The sequence below is a fragment of the Ursus arctos genome, unplaced genomic scaffold (assembly GCF_023065955.2).
Source record: "Ursus arctos isolate Adak ecotype North America unplaced genomic scaffold, UrsArc2.0 scaffold_37, whole genome shotgun sequence".
Lineage (NCBI taxonomy): Eukaryota > Metazoa > Chordata > Mammalia > Carnivora > Ursidae > Ursus > Ursus arctos.
Genome location: NW_026623053.1, coordinates 8406103 through 8427322, shown reverse-complemented (window position 1 = coordinate 8427322; position 21220 = coordinate 8406103). Strand labels below are relative to the sequence as shown.

The 21220-nt window shown below is 32.0% G+C and overlaps 1 protein-coding gene across 10 annotated transcripts in view; it reads left to right on the top strand.

Annotated features, from left to right (window-relative positions):
* Nucleotides 1-21220, top strand: part of NOVA1 (NOVA alternative splicing regulator 1) — a 151871-nt gene that overhangs the window by 93420 nt on the left and 37231 nt on the right. For 9 of the 10 annotated variants that reach the window (XM_026486409.4, XM_044379582.3, XM_057306360.1 and 6 more), the window contains one exon: nt 19738-19904. In XM_026486409.4, the coding sequence (XP_026342194.1) occupies nt 19738-19904 (167 nt within the window). Of the gene's footprint in view, nt 1-12718; nt 17667-19737; nt 19905-21220 lie in introns of those variants that run through there. The other variant, XM_044379587.3, reaches the window with a different exon arrangement.

Below are 21220 nucleotides of genomic sequence, written 5' to 3'. Positions count from 1 at the left end.
TAGTAATGATTAACTTACACTTTTATCTAGGTATTAAATGACTAGTATGCCTTCCAAAAAGTTCTGGTATAGAAAATTTCATGTTATACAATCCCTTAATTCCATTATAAAGATTACTCTCACTAAACATTGAACAGCTATTTAAAACATGTTATTAACGAGGTACCAAACATGCCCAGGGCACTTCATATTTTGGTTTGTCCCTGCCATTATGTTATCTGATATTTTTTTTCCTCATTTAATTCATCTTGAACCCCTTTCCATACTGGTAAATAAATGTCTTCATCATAAATTTAATTATGGTTTATCATGATTAATCACAATTTATTTAACCAAATTCCTGTTATTGATCTTTAATTTTTTTTGCCACTAGAAAAATGTTGTCATGAACAACTCTATTTGCATCTGTGTATTTTTCCAGTTGTTCCATGTAAATTTAAAAATGTGTAAATGGGATTACTAGGTCATAGTACTCTTGATACTTGTTGCTAAACTGCCTTCCAGAAAGAGCACCAACCTGTAATTCCAGCGGGATTATTTATACTAGAATACCCATTTCTACATATCCATAGCAAACCTATATAGTTAGAGCTATATAGTAAGATATGATTGATTTGCTTTTTTGAATACAGTGAACTGAATATTTTTTCATTTGATTAGCAAATCAGACTTTCCTCACTCCTTCCTTTGGCTTCCCTTTCTGTGGCATGATCATGATATGAGGATATATTTGCATATGTCTGAGTGTGCATGTATATGTGTGTGTGTGTGTGTGTGTGTGTTACAAGAGAGTAAATGAAATGGCCATTTGTGTACCTAGTTCACTTTTTTCTATGGTTGATGTTTATCTTTTTCTTAAGGATTTTCAAAATACTTCATATATTAAGGAATTCGTACTAGATAACAATGCAATATTTATCACAAATGTTGCAGATTCACCCAGTTTGATCTTAGCCTTCTAACTTTGTTTCGTATCTACAGAAGTAATAAATTATTAGTTAAACTGTTTTGGAGAGCCTGTGTGGAAACAGGGACTTTTATACATTGTTAATGAGAGACTAAGGGAGACTATGCAGACGTGGCAAGAAATATGATTTATAATCCTTGATGGATGTTCAATTAAGGAGAATAACAGGTAGGAAGAACTTTGTTTAACGTGGCACTTTATTTATATAGAACTAAATGATGTGTCTCTGATTCTAAAATGTCATTATTAAGAACAGTAGCACAAAACTTGAAGACAGTATTATATATCATATTTCAAGTAAGGTGAAATGATGAGATTTTTTAGAATTTACTAGGAAAGTTCTAGTTGTCAGAATCATTTAATTAACAAAATATAATTGTTTACATTTGAACTTTGCTGCACAGTAAGTTTTTAAATTTTTAACTCTCCAGTTTCTGCAATATAGTTAACTGTACATAGTATTTTTTTTAATTTCTAGAAACATATTACCTTCAAAATCAACTATGTGCATAACTTGCAATAAAATTTACCCTTCTGGGTAAATGATATTCTAAATTACCATCTTCTTTTGAAAATACGGTCTTAGCAAGTCAAAAAAAATCATCTAATACTATGTAATGCTGACTGTTGTGCACTTAAATACAATGAAAAGTGGTATAAAATGAATTTAATTTTTTTTTTTTTTTGCTCTACGTTGGCTTTAATAACAGGGATGATTACTTGCAAATGAACAGCTGCATCTTTAGCACCACAGGCTTAAATTAAGGTCCCAAAGTCCCATAGGTTTTACATTCCATGACATGTTAGCAAGAAACTTACAAATATAGAAAGGCTCATGTTCTAAGATGGAACACAATTCATATAATATCCATGATTAGCAAAGCAAATAAAATTCAGATGAACAGGAGGTCGTATAAGAGAAATAGGAAATTATAAAAGAGGAAAAAAGGAAGAAGAAACTGTTAGTTTCTGTTAAAGTTGAATAACAGTAAAAACAAACCATTTTCATCATATTAGCAGCATTGAGAAAACTGATCTAGTTGATACTATTACTCTGAGCAACTAATGTTGTAATTATTTTAAATTTCTCATTTTGTTCTGATCTGAAATATTTTCACATAGCTCTTATAATACTTAATGATATAAACTTCTATGCCATGTTTTTCCCTTAGTTTCATTTTTGTAAATGAGAAACAGAAAATAATGACTGAATACTCTGAATTCATAATAAATACTTCAAGTTAAGATTGGGTTATTTTAATAGCTGAAAAGTTTTATAACAGCGTAGTGAATATTTTGTTCTGCTCAAATAATTACTAAACTTTAAAATCTGTTGTATCAAATATAGTGTCAGTTTTGCTTGAAGTTTACTGAAACTGAGAATGAAGAACTCTCAATACAAAAAAGGATAGTATCTGCTTCTTTACCAATACCTGTGTCTTTTTCTTAATAAGATAATAATTTAAAAATGAACTTCCTAGCTGTATTAACAAGAAGCTACAGTAACCTGACCACTGTTTCCCTATACTTAAAAGTTATGTCAAAATTCGAAACAAATCTATTGATCGCTTCTGTTAAGCATACTTGCAGTAAATTTTTCATTAAAACAATCTTAAAAGTTGGCTTTCATTAGCCCTTAATATTGTGTTGTACACATACATGTATTTGCATATGGGATTTGTAAACCTGTTCACATGCAATTAAACCAACATGTAGCCCCTCATTCCTAGCACTTGTATAGTTAGATGTCATTATATGGCCTCTTTATTGTCTCTGGCCCGAGATATACTAGCAAAATAAGAATATTATCTTAGCAGGGGCTCCTGGGTGGCGCAGTCGTTAAGCGTCTGCCTTCAGCTCAGGGCATGATCCCAGTGTTATGGGATCGAGCCCCACATGAGGCTCCTCTGCTATGAGCCTGCTTCTTCCTCTCCCACTCCCCCTGCTTGTGTTCCCTCTCTCACTGGCTGTCTCTATCTCTGTTGAATAAATAAATAAAATCTTTTAAAAAAAAAGAATATTAACAATATCTAGACAATGGTAATGGAAATTATTTCCAACCTTAAGATAATATTATGTCTTCCTTTTTTAACATCTTGGCTCTGTTTTACAAATAATAGTGGGTGGCTTCCTTTTTTAAATTGCAAGGTGAGCCCTTCGAATATGAAATTGATTTGTGGCATTTTAGGGTTGGAGAGCACGTTCTGCAAAATATGGCTTCCTTGGGCAGGATGTTAACAGGTGTTACAGGCAAAAAGCTGTCATGGATACATAAATTTATTTATAAAAGGGAAAAAAAAGAAATACAGCAAAAGTTAAATGGGTTTCTTTATTGTAGGACTTCATAGTTTTAATAGGCTAGTATGTATTATGAATCATTTGGAGAGGTTATTATATGCAGTTTTTCCCCTCAAAAGTATTGGACCAGAAATTTCTTTTTTCATGGAGCATATTGTAGGGCAAGTGTTATGTAAAATTTACTTAGAGAAGTGCTAGACTAGCATTTGGGGGTTTTAATGCTTTGAAAAATCTTGTATCTTCTTCAACTTATCTTTAAAAAAGGTGATTGTATAACACAATTATGTTTTTTTTTTTATTTTAAGAAATACTTCTCACAATTCCTGAATTTTCTTGAAGTGGCAACTTCAAAACTTTTACCAATGCAGTCATATTATTCAACTCATTAATAATATCTGTTTTTCTTATAAATACTTTGTATGATCTGCATCTTTCTTTCCATCTTCATCTCTTTTCATATTTCACTTGAACTTTTTTTCCCAACTCTGTAGAGCTCCTTACATGGGATATCATGGTTCTGACAAACCTTTTGTTCTCAAACGTCCTTACCTTAACACATGTAGTTCTCTCTTCCTGGAATGGCCCTTTCTTACGTCATAGCTGCTGGTGGACTCTTCCTTCATATGACTTAGAACTCAGATTAAGTGAGACCCACTCAGTAAAGCTTTACTGAGCTAATACCTGCCATCTATTTATACCTCATTTTAGTCACTTATTAGATCATGAATATTTATTAAGTATTTGACACACATACATGTATGCCAGGATGCTGTGGGTATAAGGGTGAACAATATAAACATATCAACAAAGAGCTCACATTCTCGTGGGCTGGACAGACTAGTGAATAGGCAACTATAATAATCCATGATAATTGCTATTTTAGGGAAGTAGAGTGCTGTGGATGCACATAAGGAGATCACTTAACCTAGACTATAGAAATGCAGTAACACTTTGGGAAACTGATAACTGGCCAGAGATTTAAGAGAGAAATAGAGGTTACTGAGGTAAAAGGATGACTGCAAGCAGAACATCTAGGAAGAGAGTTAAAAACAGAGATGTACTTACTTGAAAATACTCGGAATTACTATGAGGGAAATAGTCAAGTAGACATTGATAATTACGTGGTGTAGTTGTTATATAGGATTACCATAGTACTATAATATTACCAAATACTGTGGCTTTGAGAACCCTAGGTCTGAACTTTGAGGCTGTGTTAGAATTGGCGTGACTATGTTTGTAACATTTTATAAGTCACACATATTGAATTTGTTTCTCTATACCATAGCCAACAACTATACAATGGAAAGAAAGCCCTAACTGGATTTTCATAAAAGAGCAAATTTTCGACAAGCTTGGAATGGATGAGTTGTGTACACCTCTTCTAACACAGTATCTGAGGAGCATAGGAGTGCATAGAGTCATGTATGTTCTCTCCAGACTAAGTGTACTCAAAGTCCTTGTAATTTTTTTTTTTACAGGCAACACACTGTTGTACCCATGAAGTTTCTATATCACTTTGTTATTTTCCCTTTTTTGAGCTACAGGTAAAGAATAGTAGCCTATAGCTTAAAAGTTTCCTACCAGTAGGGACCTTCTCCCCTGTGTTATTAGAAATTGGACACAGAAGAAAAACCAGTCTGCTGTGTCTTCCATATTCACATTGTTTTATGGATAGTTCTAGGTTGTTGGTCTCTAATTTTAAATATGCTGGAACAATTTATAAGACTGTAGGTAAATTTCCAAAATGTTTATTCCTTTTAAATCAGTTCACAGAAAATTTCTTAACAATATTCTCAGGTTTTACCCGTCAGAGCTCTTAAAGGTCTTATTCAGAAATAAGACTCTTTATAAAGTATTCAGACAAATTTATTCCTAATGTCAAATTTGTGTTGTGTTCTTTGTGTTTCTGTGATATTGCAGTTTGGTGTAATACACCGTATTTGCTTATAACATATGCAGATGCCTGTAATTTTGATTCAACAAAAGAAAAAGACCAGGGATAGTTTTACTCTAATAAAATTATTTTACTATTAAGGTTAATAAGTGGGCATTTATTTTATTTTCAGAATGTCTGTTAGAGACTCATTGAATAAATAATGTTTTTATGGCCCTTTAGAAATATCCCATAATACCACTTTCTTTTTTCATCTATTAAATAGAAATGAATTCTTTCTTAAAGTGAGATGTTCTCAAATTTTTACATAGAAATTGTCATGATCAATACATTAAAACTTTAATTTAGCTCTAATTTAACCTAGCAGAAGTTGGTCAAATAATTTAATTGAAAAAGACGTTTATTTTTTTTTTCCTAGCAGTGGATAGTTTTGGTATTCTAGTAGGTGCCAAATTTAAAATGTCACACTTTGAAATGCAGCAGTATTATAAGAAAGCCTTAATTTGTGGTCAGGATTTGATATTTTATCATTACAATTATTAAGTTTAATTGGAAAGTTTCAATTATACTCCTTATTTGGCCAGTGCTGAGAATTGGTTTACTTGGATCTTTTTCCTTGGGAAAACCCTTTATAAAATTATTCTGTGGAAATGGGTGTATCTTAGATGGAATAATCATAAGACATTGAGCTGAGTTCCTATCCATCGATGTTTCTAAAAGAAGGGGTAGAAAGAACATACCTTTTGAAGTAGAAACGTATGGTGGATATATTCATTTGTAGATTTTAGTAGGAAACCATGTATGATAATGACCCTTAGTAAATAGAAAATAGTCTAATAATGGTCCTTTGTTGTGCATGGTTCTCTTGGTAGTCCATTTGTTTAATACTTCTCTCTGTATATATTTTCCCTCTTCTTTTGATATTTATAATAGTTTAATCAGTATGGATCAACAAAATCTTACTGTAATGTGGTTTATCCAAGGCCATAATTTTAATTCAATAAATGAATAATTATTTATTAACAGTCTGATAAGTTTTGGGCTGGGGATATAGCAGAGAGCAAAACAGTCAGGGTTTCTGCCGTCTTCAACCTTTTGTTCTAATTGGGGAGAGACAGCAATGAAGTAAACAAATTACAGCAAACATGAATTTCAGAAAGCGATAAGAATCACAGAGAAAGAAAGAACTTAAAGTGAATGAGAGTGAGCTATTTTGTGGTTGTTAAGTGAGACCTCTCTGATGAGGTGTCACCGAACCATGGTCTTAATGTGAGAAAGGGGCCGCTATAAGAAAAGACAGAGGAAAAGTGCTCCTAGGGTAGAAGTCAGTAGGAAAAAAAGGCCTAAGTGAGAACAAGCCTTGGCATGTTCCAGTGACTAAAAAAGACCCAACTCCCTGGAGTGAAGAAAAAGAGAGGGAGAGTAATGTGAGATGAGGAGTGAGAGCTAAGCGGAGGCCAAATCATGATGGGTTTTGAAAGCCAGAGTAAAATTTGGATTTAACTCTAAGATGAGAATACACTGATTTTAAACTGGTAAATTACATATGATTTGCATATTCAAGAAATTACTTTGAGCAAGAAGTGGGTTTATAGAGACGCAAGAAGTGAAGCAGTCTGTCCTGTTTAGAGAGAGTGATGGCTTGGACTAGGGAGGTGTCAGTAGAGAGTGAATTCATAATATATTTTTATGATATTTACAACCATGGAACTAAATTAGTTAATGTAGCAAGAGTATAGCAACCAGAAAGCCAAAGGAAGAAAGTGTCTGCATAAGGCAGAAATGGTTAACTGAGGCTACTATATGGAGAGGAAAGATAAAATACTGTAATACCATACCATTTACTATTTGTCTTCATTGCTATAATTTACCAACATCCCCTATCATTCTGCCTTGTTGACTGAAAACTTTAGCATCTGATTTACTATCTACCTCTATACCTATACCCCTATTCAGCCTTTGTTTCCAAAAACTTTGAAAGAAAATGTAATGACAAAGGCGGCAAGGGAGTGGCAAAGTGGGGCAAGGAAAATATCTAAATAGTTTGTGGCCCCAAGCAACCTGGGATTTGACAGAATAAAAACTGCCCCAGTTGGAGAGTGTTCTGTGGGACATAAAGAACTAAAGGACTAGACAAATATAATCAAGGGGTGAAACTTAAAAGGAACATTCATAAAAGAGGTTTTGGATACAGAGCATGTGTAGAAACTGAAGTAACAGAGGGCACAATGAAGAGGTTTAGGGGACAGAGAAAGATAGGGAATTGGGTCAAATTTAGAGACATAGAGAAGACTGTTAGCATAAAAATCTGATGTGATGACTAGAGAGACTTCTGCTGGTAACTTAGATATATAGGAATATAAGGAATAGAAATCTCTTTTAGGAGATGAACAATTAAAGTTTAGTCCTGATTATTATTTTAAAGGTCTGATACTACTGACCATTCTTTTCTGCCCTTAAATGATGTAGTGTTCTTTGATGGGACAGGAGCAGGGGTAGTGAGATACTGAGGTGTGGTAGCCGCTGGACAGGGCAACAGTTGACTCAAATGAACTAACCGAAGGAAACTCAAGGACTTATTTACAGGGGCAGATTAATGAGTAAAGGCAGGAAGCCAGAAACTACATAGAAAGTGAACAGGAAAGCAAAGACCTGAATCCCTTCTAAAAGAAAGGAGGCCAGAGGGAAAGAAAGCCAGTCATCTGTCCTCACATGGATCAGAAGCCAGTGGGTGACCAGGAGTCCAGGGATCTGTCTTCAAGTGGATTAGAAGTCAAGAGGACTCTCCAAAGGGTCAGGAGGTTTAAGTCTATGGAGACTTATGTATTCCTATGATAGTGCATGAATATATCTTGACAAGGAATCACACTGTTATCATGCAGGTAATATCTAGCCTGAGATGCCTCTAGTTGACAGACCTTATTCATAACATTTTAGTAATTCAGAGTAACAGAGACAACGGTAGGAGACAGGCTTATGAAACAGGAATTGGAATTATTGAAAATTATTCTTATAGAAACACAGTTTTGCCATTTTCTAGGACATATTTTTGAAACTAAGAATATAATGGGTAAGTCGATTAATTTTAGTTCATGGTACCACAGAAACTCATCTGAGCAGTAGCTACCTGTTTTGAGCTACAGTCAAACTGGTGTTAGATGTATTATCTATTTTCATATCTCATTTTTAGCCCTTGTAACTCTACCATATTCTGAAGTTCTTTAGTTTATAATTCTTTAATACTCTATGTTGAAAAATGAATTGACAACATACTCCATTGTCTTCACAACAGAAAATACAAAAATAATTTTTAACAGTTGAGTTGAAGAACTTTGAAAAACTTACGAGCCTCACCTTCAGCCTCAAAGCCAATTTTCCTCCAAATATATTGTGGCATGCTTCAGCTATTTATTTAAATAAGAGATTTTGCTATTTATTCTCAACATTAAGGTCATAGCAAAACTATCATGCATGGTGAGACAGTATAGATTAGCAGGATGTCTTAGTGGTAAGGTTGTATTTTTTTTCTTAATAAGATAGTGCCATTTTTTTTCAACATGATAAAAGGCATTTATGGAATCCACAGCTAATATTACACTCAATAGTGAAATTCTGAAAGCTTTAACCCTAAGATCAAGAACAAGACAAGGATACCTGCTTTCGGCACTGTTATTCAGCACTGTACTGATAGTTCTAGCCAGAATGATTGAACAGGGAAAGATTTTAAAAGGCATCCAAATTGAAAAGGAGGAAGTAAAACTGTCTCTTTTCACAGATGACATGATCCCATATATATATGGGAGATATATACGTATACATATGTGTGTGTGTGTGTGTGTGTGTGTATATAATATATATAATATATTATATATATATATGAAACCCTGAAGAATCTATAAAAAACTACTATAGCTAATAAATTCAGCAAAGTTGTAAGGTGTAAAGATCAACGCACAAAAATCAGTGTATTTGTGTGCACCAGCAATGAGCAATCCCAAAAGGAAATTAAGAAAGCAATTTCATGTGCAAGAGCATCTAAAAGAATAAAATACCTAGGAATAAGTTTAACCAAGGAGATGAAAGACCAAAGACCTAAATAAGTGGAAAAGCATCCAGTGTTCATTGGTACAAACTTAATATTGTTAAGATGCCAATACTATCCAAAGCAATCTACGAATTCAATTACTCTCTATTAAAATTCCAACAGCCTTTTTTACACAAATGGAAAACACAGTCTTCAAATTCATATGGAATTTCAAGGGGCCTTGGATATCTAAAACACTTGAAAAAGTACAAAGTTGGGGATTCACTCCTCCCAATCTCAAACATTACTACAAAGCTACAGTAATCAGAACATTGTGACGCTTACATAGGGATACATATAAAGACCAATGGAATGTAATTGACAGTCCATAAATAAACCCATGTACATGAAGGTATTTGTGAATCATATATATGATAAGGCGTCTAGGATATATAGAGAAGTAAAACTCTACAACAGGAAGGCAAAAAACAAATTATGGGAAAAGGAGGTGAATAGACATATCTCCACAGAGAATAGTCAAATGGTCAATGAGCAATGAAAACATAATCAACATTATTAGTCATTAGGGGAATGCAAATCAATTATACAAGTGATGGCTAGTTATTAAAGATAAAGAAAGAACAGGTGTTAGTGAGGAGATGGAGATATCGAAGTCCTTATACATTGATGGTGGGAATGTAAAATGGTGCAGCACCTGTGGAAAACAGTTAAGCTCTTCCTCAAAATCTACATAGAGAATTACCATATTGTCCGACAATTCCACTCCTAGATATATACCCAAAAGAATTGAAGACAGAGACCTAAGCAGATATCTGTACATTAATGTTAATTGCAGCATTAGTCACATTAGTCAAAAGATGGAAACAACCCAAGTGTCCATCAAGAGATGAATGGATGAACAAATGTGATATGTAGACACAATGGAAAATTATTTAGCCATAGAAAGGAATGAAGTATTGATATATGCTAAAACATAACTGAAGAAAATATGTCAAGTGAAATAAGTAAGATAGGAAAGGGCAAATACTGTATGATTTTACTTATATGAAATATGTAGAATAGGCAAATTCATAAAAACAAAGTAGATTAGAGGTTACTAAGGAATGTGGGGAGGAAGGGATGGGGATTTATTTCTTAATGTTACACACTTTCTGTCTGAAATTATAAAAAATTTGGAAATAGTAGTGATATTTGTACAACCTTGTAAATATAATTAATGCCACTGAATTGTATAATTAAAAGTGGTTTAAATGGCAAATGTTATATGTAATTTACCACAATTGTAAAATATTTTGCTGTTTTATGTCATCTCAACACAAGTTAAAACTGTGCTCAAAATTAATACCTTTTTAAGAAAATAATCCTCTTTTGTGAAGGATTACATATACTCTTGAAATTTTTATCATTTTCCCAAACTTTACAAATTTACCTTCCCATATTCCTTCCCCCAGCAAGTTAATGGGTCACAATTTATGCATCCCCTACATTTATTTCATATAGTGCATGTGAGGAACAGTATGACATTTGTTATCTTTCACTAACTTGAATAATTTACTCCCTCTGAAAACCTATGCAAATATGGACCTTGTCTTCGTATTTGATTTATAGGCTCCTGATAAAGATAGGAGTCTTTTTCAAAGTAACTCTATTTTTAAAGAAAATATGGAATAACCTCACTGCTTATACTTTGGTAATGCATTAATCTATAATGGATCTCAAAGTGCTAACTTACACGTTAGGAGTAGGACTGTCTCCAGAGATGTTCATCTTGTTGCTCTCAGCTTATATCAGCAGCACTTCTCAGATTTTTTAACATGATGCATGTCCAGTGGTATGTTTCTTGCCTAACCTTCAGATGACTTTGATTAGCTATGCATGCTACCACTGGTCACACTTCTGAGTTTCTAAGCTTAATTTGATATCACAGGTTTGTTGCAAGCTGTTTTTCCAGCTTCCAAGCATGGTCCGCAAACTTCTGCAAGTGAATTCCTGTTACTACATAAGGAATAGCTAGAAAAATTATAAGTGCAATTTTTCTGACAGCAAAAATTTAAGAATACAAAATCAATGTCAAAAATGGTGACAGTGATTGGTAGTGGAAGGAAAGTCAGTAAGTCTATTTTACATTTACATATAAAAAACATAACTAAACTTTTAATGAAACTTAGTCATGGAAGTTTTTTATTCCTATAATCTGTGATGGAAGTTAAAAGGTAGTAATACTGACCAAACTAGGATTGCTATGTCTGAATTTAAAAGCAAAAACCTATGCTAAGGATGAATGGACAACTAGTCATCATTATAACTGTTGGTAGGGCCTTTTGCATGGCCTCAGAATTTCAAAACTGCAAATGAATTACAATATATATGAGAATGATTGCAATTGTTACTTAGAATTTTCAGATATGTCTGCTTTCAAACCTTGGGGTTCTTCAGAAGTTAGTGTCTCCTATGCTCCTGAGGCTACTTTATGGGAATGGCTATTTAAAAGTAAATGACCATGCCATTCACATGGGTGGGACAGAGAATGAGTAAATAAGAAGCTGGACATATACTCTAATTCCCATTCATTCTCTCATCTTAAATTCTTTGAAGAATGAGTATTTTCAGGTTTTTCTGAAAAAATATACTTTCATTCTTTGGCTTGACTGAATATATATCAGTGTTAAAGCATGCTCTGTAAACAAAATCAAGTCTTTGCTACATTGTGACTAAAGCATGTTATAATGGTCCTTTTCAAATTTTTGCAGTTTAGAAGTAGAGACATGATTGTGTGGAGAGTTAATTACCTGGAGAAGAAAAGCAATTATTACTTTGTATCATAAGATGTCAATTCCTATGATTTCCTTTTTTAAAAAAAGCCTCTTCTTGAAATAGTATATTTTTTCCTTAGAAATTGTAGGGTAGGAGGAAGCATTATCAAATGTGCATAACTGTACAATAGTATAAAAGCTGCAATTACAAATTGAACTTACTTCTTATAGCAATTTTCCTAAGTGCTTTTGTTGATTTGAAGACTTGTTTTAAAAAATTTGCCAACAGTCCACACAATTATTAACCATCTCCTGTGGTTGTCTGTTCTCTGCAAAAAAGGTCAATCATTTCTTTCATTTTATGCCAGATTTGGAATAAATCTTGAAGTGATACTAACGGTATGACTCAGTATATGTAAAAAAAATTATCAGACTTGGGTGAAAATTATTTTTCCATCATCAAGCTGAAACATATGTGACTTTCTTAAATGGGTGTAATTTGGTAGCTGGCCTAACATTAAATTTTCAGAAGATATATGTTGTAATGGAAAGAATATGGTATTTGACAAAACCTTCGATCTCTCTGCATTTGTTAGTTATGTGTCCTTGGACCAACTGCTTCAAGATAATATTATCTGCCCTGAGTATTAAATGAGATAGTATATAATAAATAATATACAATAATATACAATTATATTAATAATATATTAAATGCATGTATTATGACATACATATTTTATATAAATCATAAGATAGTTTGTAAATTTAGCTAAGAATAGTTAATATTTATTTATTTATTTATTTATTTATTTATTTTAAAGGTTTTATTTATTTATTTGACAGAGAGACAGCCAGTGAGAGAGGGAACGCAAGCAGGGGAAGCGGGAGAGGAAGAAGCAGGCTCCCAGCAGAGGAGCCTGATGCGGGGCTCGATCCCAGGACTCCGGGATCACGCCCTGGGCTGAAGGCAGACACTTAACGACTGAGCCACCCAGGCGCCCCAAGAATAGTTAACATTTAAAACACTCATTTTACAATAATATTCTGAGGTACATACTATAAAATTGCTTAAAATTTTAAGGTAGATCTTCCCAATGAGTATAGGGACGTGGAAAAGAAAGCAAGCCAAAGGAAAAAACATATGGTTGTGAACTTCAGAGGAGGCTTTTAAATGGCTTCATTTCTTGAAATTGCTGAAGTATATATTTTCCCCTGAAAGAATATAATACTATATTTCTACACCTACCAGATCCTTAAATATCCTTAAGTGGGAGTTTCCTGGTGTAATTACCTTAAATACCCTTAAATGGGACTTTTGCTGATGTAATTACAGCAATAAATATAGAATACATATAAATCAACTATTTATAAAGGCATTAATAGGAATAGATGTTTCTTATATATAGATATTGTAGAGGGTACATATTAAAGACATGGTAACATTATCTGTTGAAAGGTAGTATATTAAAAGTATGTATTTTCAAGTATTAAAATCTTTCAACAGTTTTAGTCTGTTAAATTTATCATTACTGTTAATTTCATCTTTTAAAATAATTTACATTTTGTTCTGTCTAACCTGAAATTTGAATAGCATGTTATTACACATGATGGGTAATCTGTAGTATATTTTTCGTAGTTAAACTGAACAAAAGCTAACAAGCTAATGCTTCTGCTTTTTTTAAACTGCAAAAATGTGAATAATTACCCTGATTATAGATTGAGAATAGAGAAATACTTCTTGAAAATGGCTTTATTCATTAAAAAAAATGATACTCTCGGTTTCAGTTTTATTATTGAAGTATAGTTGACATAATATGTTATCTTAGTTTCAGGTGTACAGTATAGTGATTCAACAATTCTGTTCAATACTCACTCATCTCAAGAAATGTAGTCACCCTCTGTCACCATATAGTGTTATTATAATAGTATTGACCACGTTCCCTATGCTGTACATTCATCTCTGTGATTTATTTATTTTATAACTGGAAGTTTGTAACTTTTAATCCCCTTCACCTATTTCACACATCCCCCACCCCTTTCCCCTCTGGCAACCATCAGTTTGTTTTCTGTATCTATTCCTGCTTTTTTTTAAAAAAAGAAATATTGTTCATTTAAGGTAAATTGATTTACATAAAACTTGGGATTACCACTTTATTACTGCCCAGAACTATATAGTTGAGTCCAGGTTATTATGGAAATGTTAAATATCTTTGAGAAAATATATAATAAATTGGGAGATATTTCTTAAAATGGTGGAAACTAAATATTATTTTGAAAAAAATGAACCATTATTCAGAATATATGCTGCCCTGAATAAGTAAGTTTTCAGTGCTATAAGAAGCTGTTATCTTACTGTAAAAATTATCAAAACATGTCATGTTTTGTTCTAAATCTCACTTTTTGCCTATTGCAAAGTTAATTGGCACTTCCACTTTCTCAGTCCTTTTCAAGGCCAAAATCATTGTTGGTAGGTTATCCTAGAATTATTAATATTCTACTAGATTTTTATATTGATTTTTCATTTTGAGATGTTTCACTGTTATTCCTCCAACCAGATCTCTTACTTTAAGTTGATACCAGTATTTCCTAAAGAATTATATATTTGCATTCTTACCATAAGATAAGGTCATATTCTCAGTAAGAGTATAAACAAATACATTTTCTTACACCCAAACAAAATGTTCACTAATTTTCATTATAGTTGGCAATTGGTAATATGTGGATCAAATATTAGTATGCCCATTTTTCTAGACTAGACTCAGTCTAATGGACATGATAATTTATAACTTATAATAATATAACTTATAATATTTTTATAACTTATAATATTTTTTGAAATCATTTCCCCAGATATATCTGTTTTATACACATCGATTGATCTTATAAACTCAAAGAAGGTAACTGGTTTGATAAACGTTTCATGAATAAACAGTTCTTAAAATCAATCACATATGTTTTCAGTACACATATAAGAACATTTTAGCGTCATTTTTTCATTTATTAAAAAATACTTCTTAAGCATCCACAGTATACCAGGCACTATTCTAGATATTTGAGGATACTGTAGTGAACATACAGACAAGGTCCCTTTCATATTTTACTTGAATTTTTATCTTTGCTCATGCTGTTTTTGTTCCCAGATTTTCTCCATAACATGAATTCATTTTGTATTCTCTTTATATATTTTATTTGTTTTATGTATAGTATCTACATGAACTAGAATATGAACTCCATGAAAACAGGAGGGTTTGTCTGGTCACTCCATTTCTAGTATAGTACCTCACATTTAGGAGGGACTTAAGAGATTTTTGTCAAATGAATGAATGAATTGAATAAAATGAGGACCAGGAGTATGTGATATCCTGAAAGCTAAGTGAAAAGTTTTTAGAACCAAATGGTCAACTGTGTCAAATGCTGCCGATGGGTCAAACAACATAAAGACATGAGGATCGTATTTACCCAGGTACAGCTGTGATGAATGGTTTGCATGGAGTGAGGGATGAAGGGCATATTGGAGTAGATTCAAGAAAAAAGGAAGTAGTGAAGAAGTAGAAAGAAATTATATGTATATATATATAATTCACTGAAGGAGTTTTGAAGGATAAGGAGATTGAGCTGTAACTGGAGAGAGAGGTAATGAGGCCAAGGAAGCCTTTGAAATGTCTTCTTATATTTTGAAATTTCAGACATACAATAAAAGAATTGTACAGTGAACCCCCTTATACCCTTCACATATATCAGCAATATCAAGATTTCTGTTGATGTATGTTATTTACTCATTTTTTTTGTTGCTGCAGAAATATTTTGAAGTGAATCGCAGTCATTTTAGCTGTATATATTTCAATATGCATCTTTAAAAAAAGGAAAAAAATAGCATTTTTTACACAACCTGATGCCATAATCACACCTGTTAAAATTAATAGTAATTCCTTGATACTATCTAATACCTAGTTCTTATCATACAATTGCCACAATTGTTTAAAAGTTTTTTGATTCTAGATCCAGTCAAATTCTATTTTACATTTGATCATTATATCTCTTAGAGTTCTTCTAGTCTAGAAACAGTCCCTCTTTTATTGATGAAGCTAGATCAATTGGCCTGTAGACTGTCTTACATTCTTGATTTGTATCTTGGCTTCCTCATAGTGTCATTTCATTTATTTTTCTGTTTTCAATATTATTGGTAAACTGTAATGTGTAAATGTTTGATTAGGCTTAGCTTCATCTACTTTAGGAAACATACTTCATAATCAGTGCCCTGTGTGTCATATCTCATCACATCAAGAGGCACATGGTTAACTTTCGCATTCTTACTTATGCTAATGGTGATCAGTGAAGTCAATTGGTGACTGCCTTATGTTTCCATTGAAAATTACCCATTAACTTTTCATCTTACGATTTGATGATCTTTGCCTAAATCAGTTATTTCATTTACTTTGCCAAAGGGTAATTTTTTAATGCTGTCACAAAGGAGGGGTCTTTAAAAATTGAATAAATTGTAACATACTTCTGTGATGGAAATGATCGAATAGAAAAGGAAAAATTATGATGTAAGAAAGAACTCCAATACATGGAGAAATGACAAACTTGGTAAGTAAGAAGGAATAGATTCCACTGCTTAAGTGATTAGAATACCTCAGGTAGGAGCAGGAACAGTCTAAGTGACTTATTCAAGGTTACATTAGCACAGAGTGAATATATTTTATTAAATTTCTATCAGAATTTTGCTATAGAATCTGTGTGATAATTGTACCTAATTTTAGAAGCATGCATTTTCAATATATGATACTGTATGTAACATCAAAACTGAAACCATTTTAAGTTTCACTGCCTATATTTGACGTTGACCCTACTTGTTAGAGTTTTTCTAATTTCTTCCTCAAAAGTGCATTTTTAAATTAATGTGTCTTATACATCTGTATCTTTACATTATAAAAAATGTGGGCATATACTTTTATGTAATTGTTTTTCAGCTTTTGTTGCTAGTCTATTGCAAAGAGAAGTAAATGCTACTGCTAAACAAATAAAATGATAAATAACTGGCAGTTTAGACACTAATGGAGCCTAAAAGCCTTTAAAATGACAAAAACAGCAACTTTTATGATTTATAGGTGCATTTTTGTTACACAGTTTGGTCATATACCTGACAGTTTTCTCTCTTTGTGACTTTCTCCTAAAAATTATAGTTTTGTGTTATCTGAGTGAAAAGGCCATTAGAGTTAGTAGAAGAATTTGACAGCATCTCTTCTGAGGATTGCAGCAATTACCATTGGTGGATGTACAGTCTCCTTTTTTCCTTTTTTTTTCCTTTTGTAGTAGTACTAATGCTAGTGATATGATTTAATTCTCAAAGAATACAAACTGCAAGTTTGAACCTATAAACTATCTCCAGATTATCTCCTATATGCTATATGAAATTCAGTTTTAGACAATCATATTTCTTTATGGCTCAGTGATTTCCATTTACTACCTGTTGGTCTATACACTCTGAAGAGTGCTGTCACTCTGTTGGGGTTACTGTATTGTCTGACATGATATGTCTTATGTATTAAATTAGAATTTTAAAAGCAACATGGATTATATAATCTCTTCAGTTACTTAGTGTCACGTTGTTGTTTTTTCAGAATCCCTATTGAGGTTGAGCTGATTTCTTTTCCTGTTTTGGCATCCCCAAAAGAGCACTCTGTACTTGTCTCCAAAAGCAAGAATGTAATCCAATTTGTTTTATTTTTTTTCTCCTGACTTAGATGAGAACATATTGTATGAGCTACATTGATCAGTATACTTTCTGATAGTCTATCAGACTATACTTTCTAGTCATTTATTGGACAATTAATACAACCTTGTAAAGACTTTCCTAGAGTATCCCTATAAACTAGATCATTTTACCCAAGAACCACAGAGATACATCTAGGTAGACAAGGATGAAGAAAAGCTGATTAGGAGAAACAGGAAATATTAAACCTTCAAATTCACATTATATTTTTCAGATTCTCTTCATCTTTACAAATGAAAGACATACTTGCTCTCTACTGAAATATTTTGTACAACTTAAGAAACTTAGTTTTTCATGTCATGACTCGAATCTTCATTGTTTAAAATATGAAGATTGAATTTAGGTGTATCCATATAATATTACTCTTTAAATTCTTGTGATCTAAGTCTTTTTTGTAGAAGTAAGAATGATAATCTTTTACAGTTCTTTTAAAAATTCTAAACTGCTAGAAAAATGGTTTATTGAGGCAGTTAATCCTTAAGCAATATAAACTCCTTATGATTTTTCTAATGTTTGTAGCTTCTCAAATTTGTCCTTCCAAATGTACTTTAAAAATATTTTATAGAGTGGCTTAGAATTTTTAAACTGTAGTATCAAAAAGAAATGTGTTAAGTACTTGGGAGTTTTCATATTAATTAAAAAACAAGTATTTTATAAATTTAAAAATAATCATTCTTTTCATTTTTTTGATTACTGTTTAGTAAAGAAATACTTCTGAGAAGTAAGTTTATGTGTTGTGTTGGGATGTTGAATTTAATACCAAGCTGCTGTAATGAGGCTCAGAATAGTCTGAATTCTAATCTTTTTTTTTTTTTTTTGCTTTAAAGTTTATCTAGAACATATAAAATAAGTTATAGGACCTGTGTATTAAACCCAACCAATTTCATTTTAGTCATGTCTCACATATATCTATAGTTTATTTACTAGATGTGAAATGAACACTATAATCTATCAATTATCCATAAATTTCAAATTTCATAAACTATTTTTTAAAGATTTATTTATTTATTTGAGAGAGAGAGGGAAAGGGACAGGCAGACTCCACACTGAGCATGGAGCCTGACATGGGACTTCATCTAATGACCCTGAGATCATGACCTTAGCCCAAATCAAGTTGGATGCTTCACTGACTGAGCCACCCTGGCACCCCATAACGATTTTAAAATTTTGTTCTTAACTCTGATATTCTGTCTTATTTTTAAAGCTATATAACAAAGGCAGGGTTGACTCATTTATCTAATAAATATTTATCATGCACCTGTTATGGACTAGGGACTGTTAAAGACTTTGGGGAAGCTACAACACGAAACAAAACAACCTGATCTACTATCCTGTGAGAACTTGCATTCTAGTGAAAAAGTTAAAAATAAACAAATATAAAGTATCAGGTAGTGTTGTTGCTACAATTAGAAGAAGAGTAGGGTAAGTGAATAGAGGATAGTAGAGATGAAGAAATTTACATACTATGTAAACTTTCCAAGACCTCCTCTACCACCCAATATAAATGCTCTTATCACTCTAGATCATCCATGTGTGCCATCCATATAAGTATGTCCATTATTTTTCATATCATACAATTATATAATTGTCTGGCCTGATGTTAGATTAGTTTTTCACCCTTAAGATGTCCTCTCTGAAAGCTGGGTCCATTGATCTCCATCTATGTATTATCAGTTTTTAACCCTAAGTCCTTTTATAAGTGCTCAGCAAGTATTTCTTATGTCAATGAATGAATGATGTGCTCAGAACGTCTTAAGATCTCTGTCTCTGCTGGAAACCCAAGGCCCTTTTTGAGACAATTAAAAAAGAATGAGTTAAAAAATGGTAGAAAGGAACATTTATGTATGTATTCATTCTGTTTGGTTCAAATGAACATTTCTAGTTAATTAAGAGCTCCACGTTTTACGTTATTTTATTATCCTTACTATATCATAGTTTTTCATAGCTTTTTTGAGAAAAAATATAAGAAGGAAAGTTTTCTGAAAATTAATCTTTTATCCACAGGTACTACTGAACGAGTATGCTTGATCCAGGGAACAGTTGAAGCACTGAATGCAGTTCATGGATTCATTGCAGAAAAAATTCGAGAAATGCCCCAAAATGTGGCCAAGACAGAACCAGTCAGCATTCTACAACCCCAGACCACCGTTAATCCAGATCGCATCAAACAAGTGAGTGTTTAGTTGGGAAATCAAAGAGAAATATCCACAGCATAGTATGAATTCCTTATAAAGAAGCTTTAATGTCTTAGCATATAAAGTTTTTCTTTTGATACTTAATACATAACAAACTTGTCACTTTATTTACTTAAAGACTATCAGAGTCTCTTCCTTAGATTGATCAGTTGATTTATTGATTGACTGACTATCTCAATTTTTAGTGTTACACTGAGGAGCAATTATGTGACTCATTTCTTTTGTGATTGCCTTTTAAAAAATTTATAGGCACAAATTCGATTATTTTTTAGGAATTTAATCTATTTAAAATTACATTCAATTTTTAAATGAAGTATAAAAATTGAAATGAAACTATATCCTCAAAATTTAAATACCATATTTTTAGTAATATTTGTAGTCTTTAGTAGAGTTATTATGCATATAAACTTCTGTTTTGTTAATTTGTTATATTCAACATTCTTTTATAATCAAATATGTATAAGTAAATTTTTGTACTTAGCAAATAGTCCCTTGTTACAAAACAGCTATTATGTTCTGTATAACATGTAGTATTTATATATATGTCATGAAGGGCCAATGTTCATTTTTAATGTGTGAGATTTTCTGTAACAAAAATTTTACTTGATAAAAGACAATGTGAGTTTTTAAGGTTGAATAATGGCTGACATGATGTAGGAGAAAAATGACATTCTTTAATGTTAAATTAGGTGAATTCTTCCCCATAAACTCTTAAATTCTCAAATTTTTTTGATACCTTATGATCATGATTATTGTTTCTGCATTTGCCCTTTTATAATTAGCTACTTAATTTGTGATCATATTATAATAGACTATGCCTTCAAAAGAAGTGTATTATTCTTTAATTCAGAGAATATTTAATTTACAGAATTTTATGTTCATTGTAATAAATTTGAAACGTAGCTCAAAATCATTAATTTCATGTTTCTGAATTGAGAAAAAAATTTTATACTAAACAGTGTTATGAACATATTATAATTTTACCAATATATAGATAAAAATAAGCCTGACTAATGATATACAAACATAGGAATTAATAATTAGGTAATATATTTTCAAATTACAGGCTAACATTCAATTTTCTATTAATTACCATTAAAATTTTTTTCCATGTTTATATCAGGTAGCTGTTATCCCATATAAAATCATTCATTTTATACTCTTTGTCACTGTCAAAATAGTTCAATTTGTATACCCTTCACAACTTTTCAAGGAAGTATCTTTTAATTTATGCATGGCAGAATGTAAATATTTTAGAGCTCTAAACATCAATAGTTTTTTTTATTCTTCAC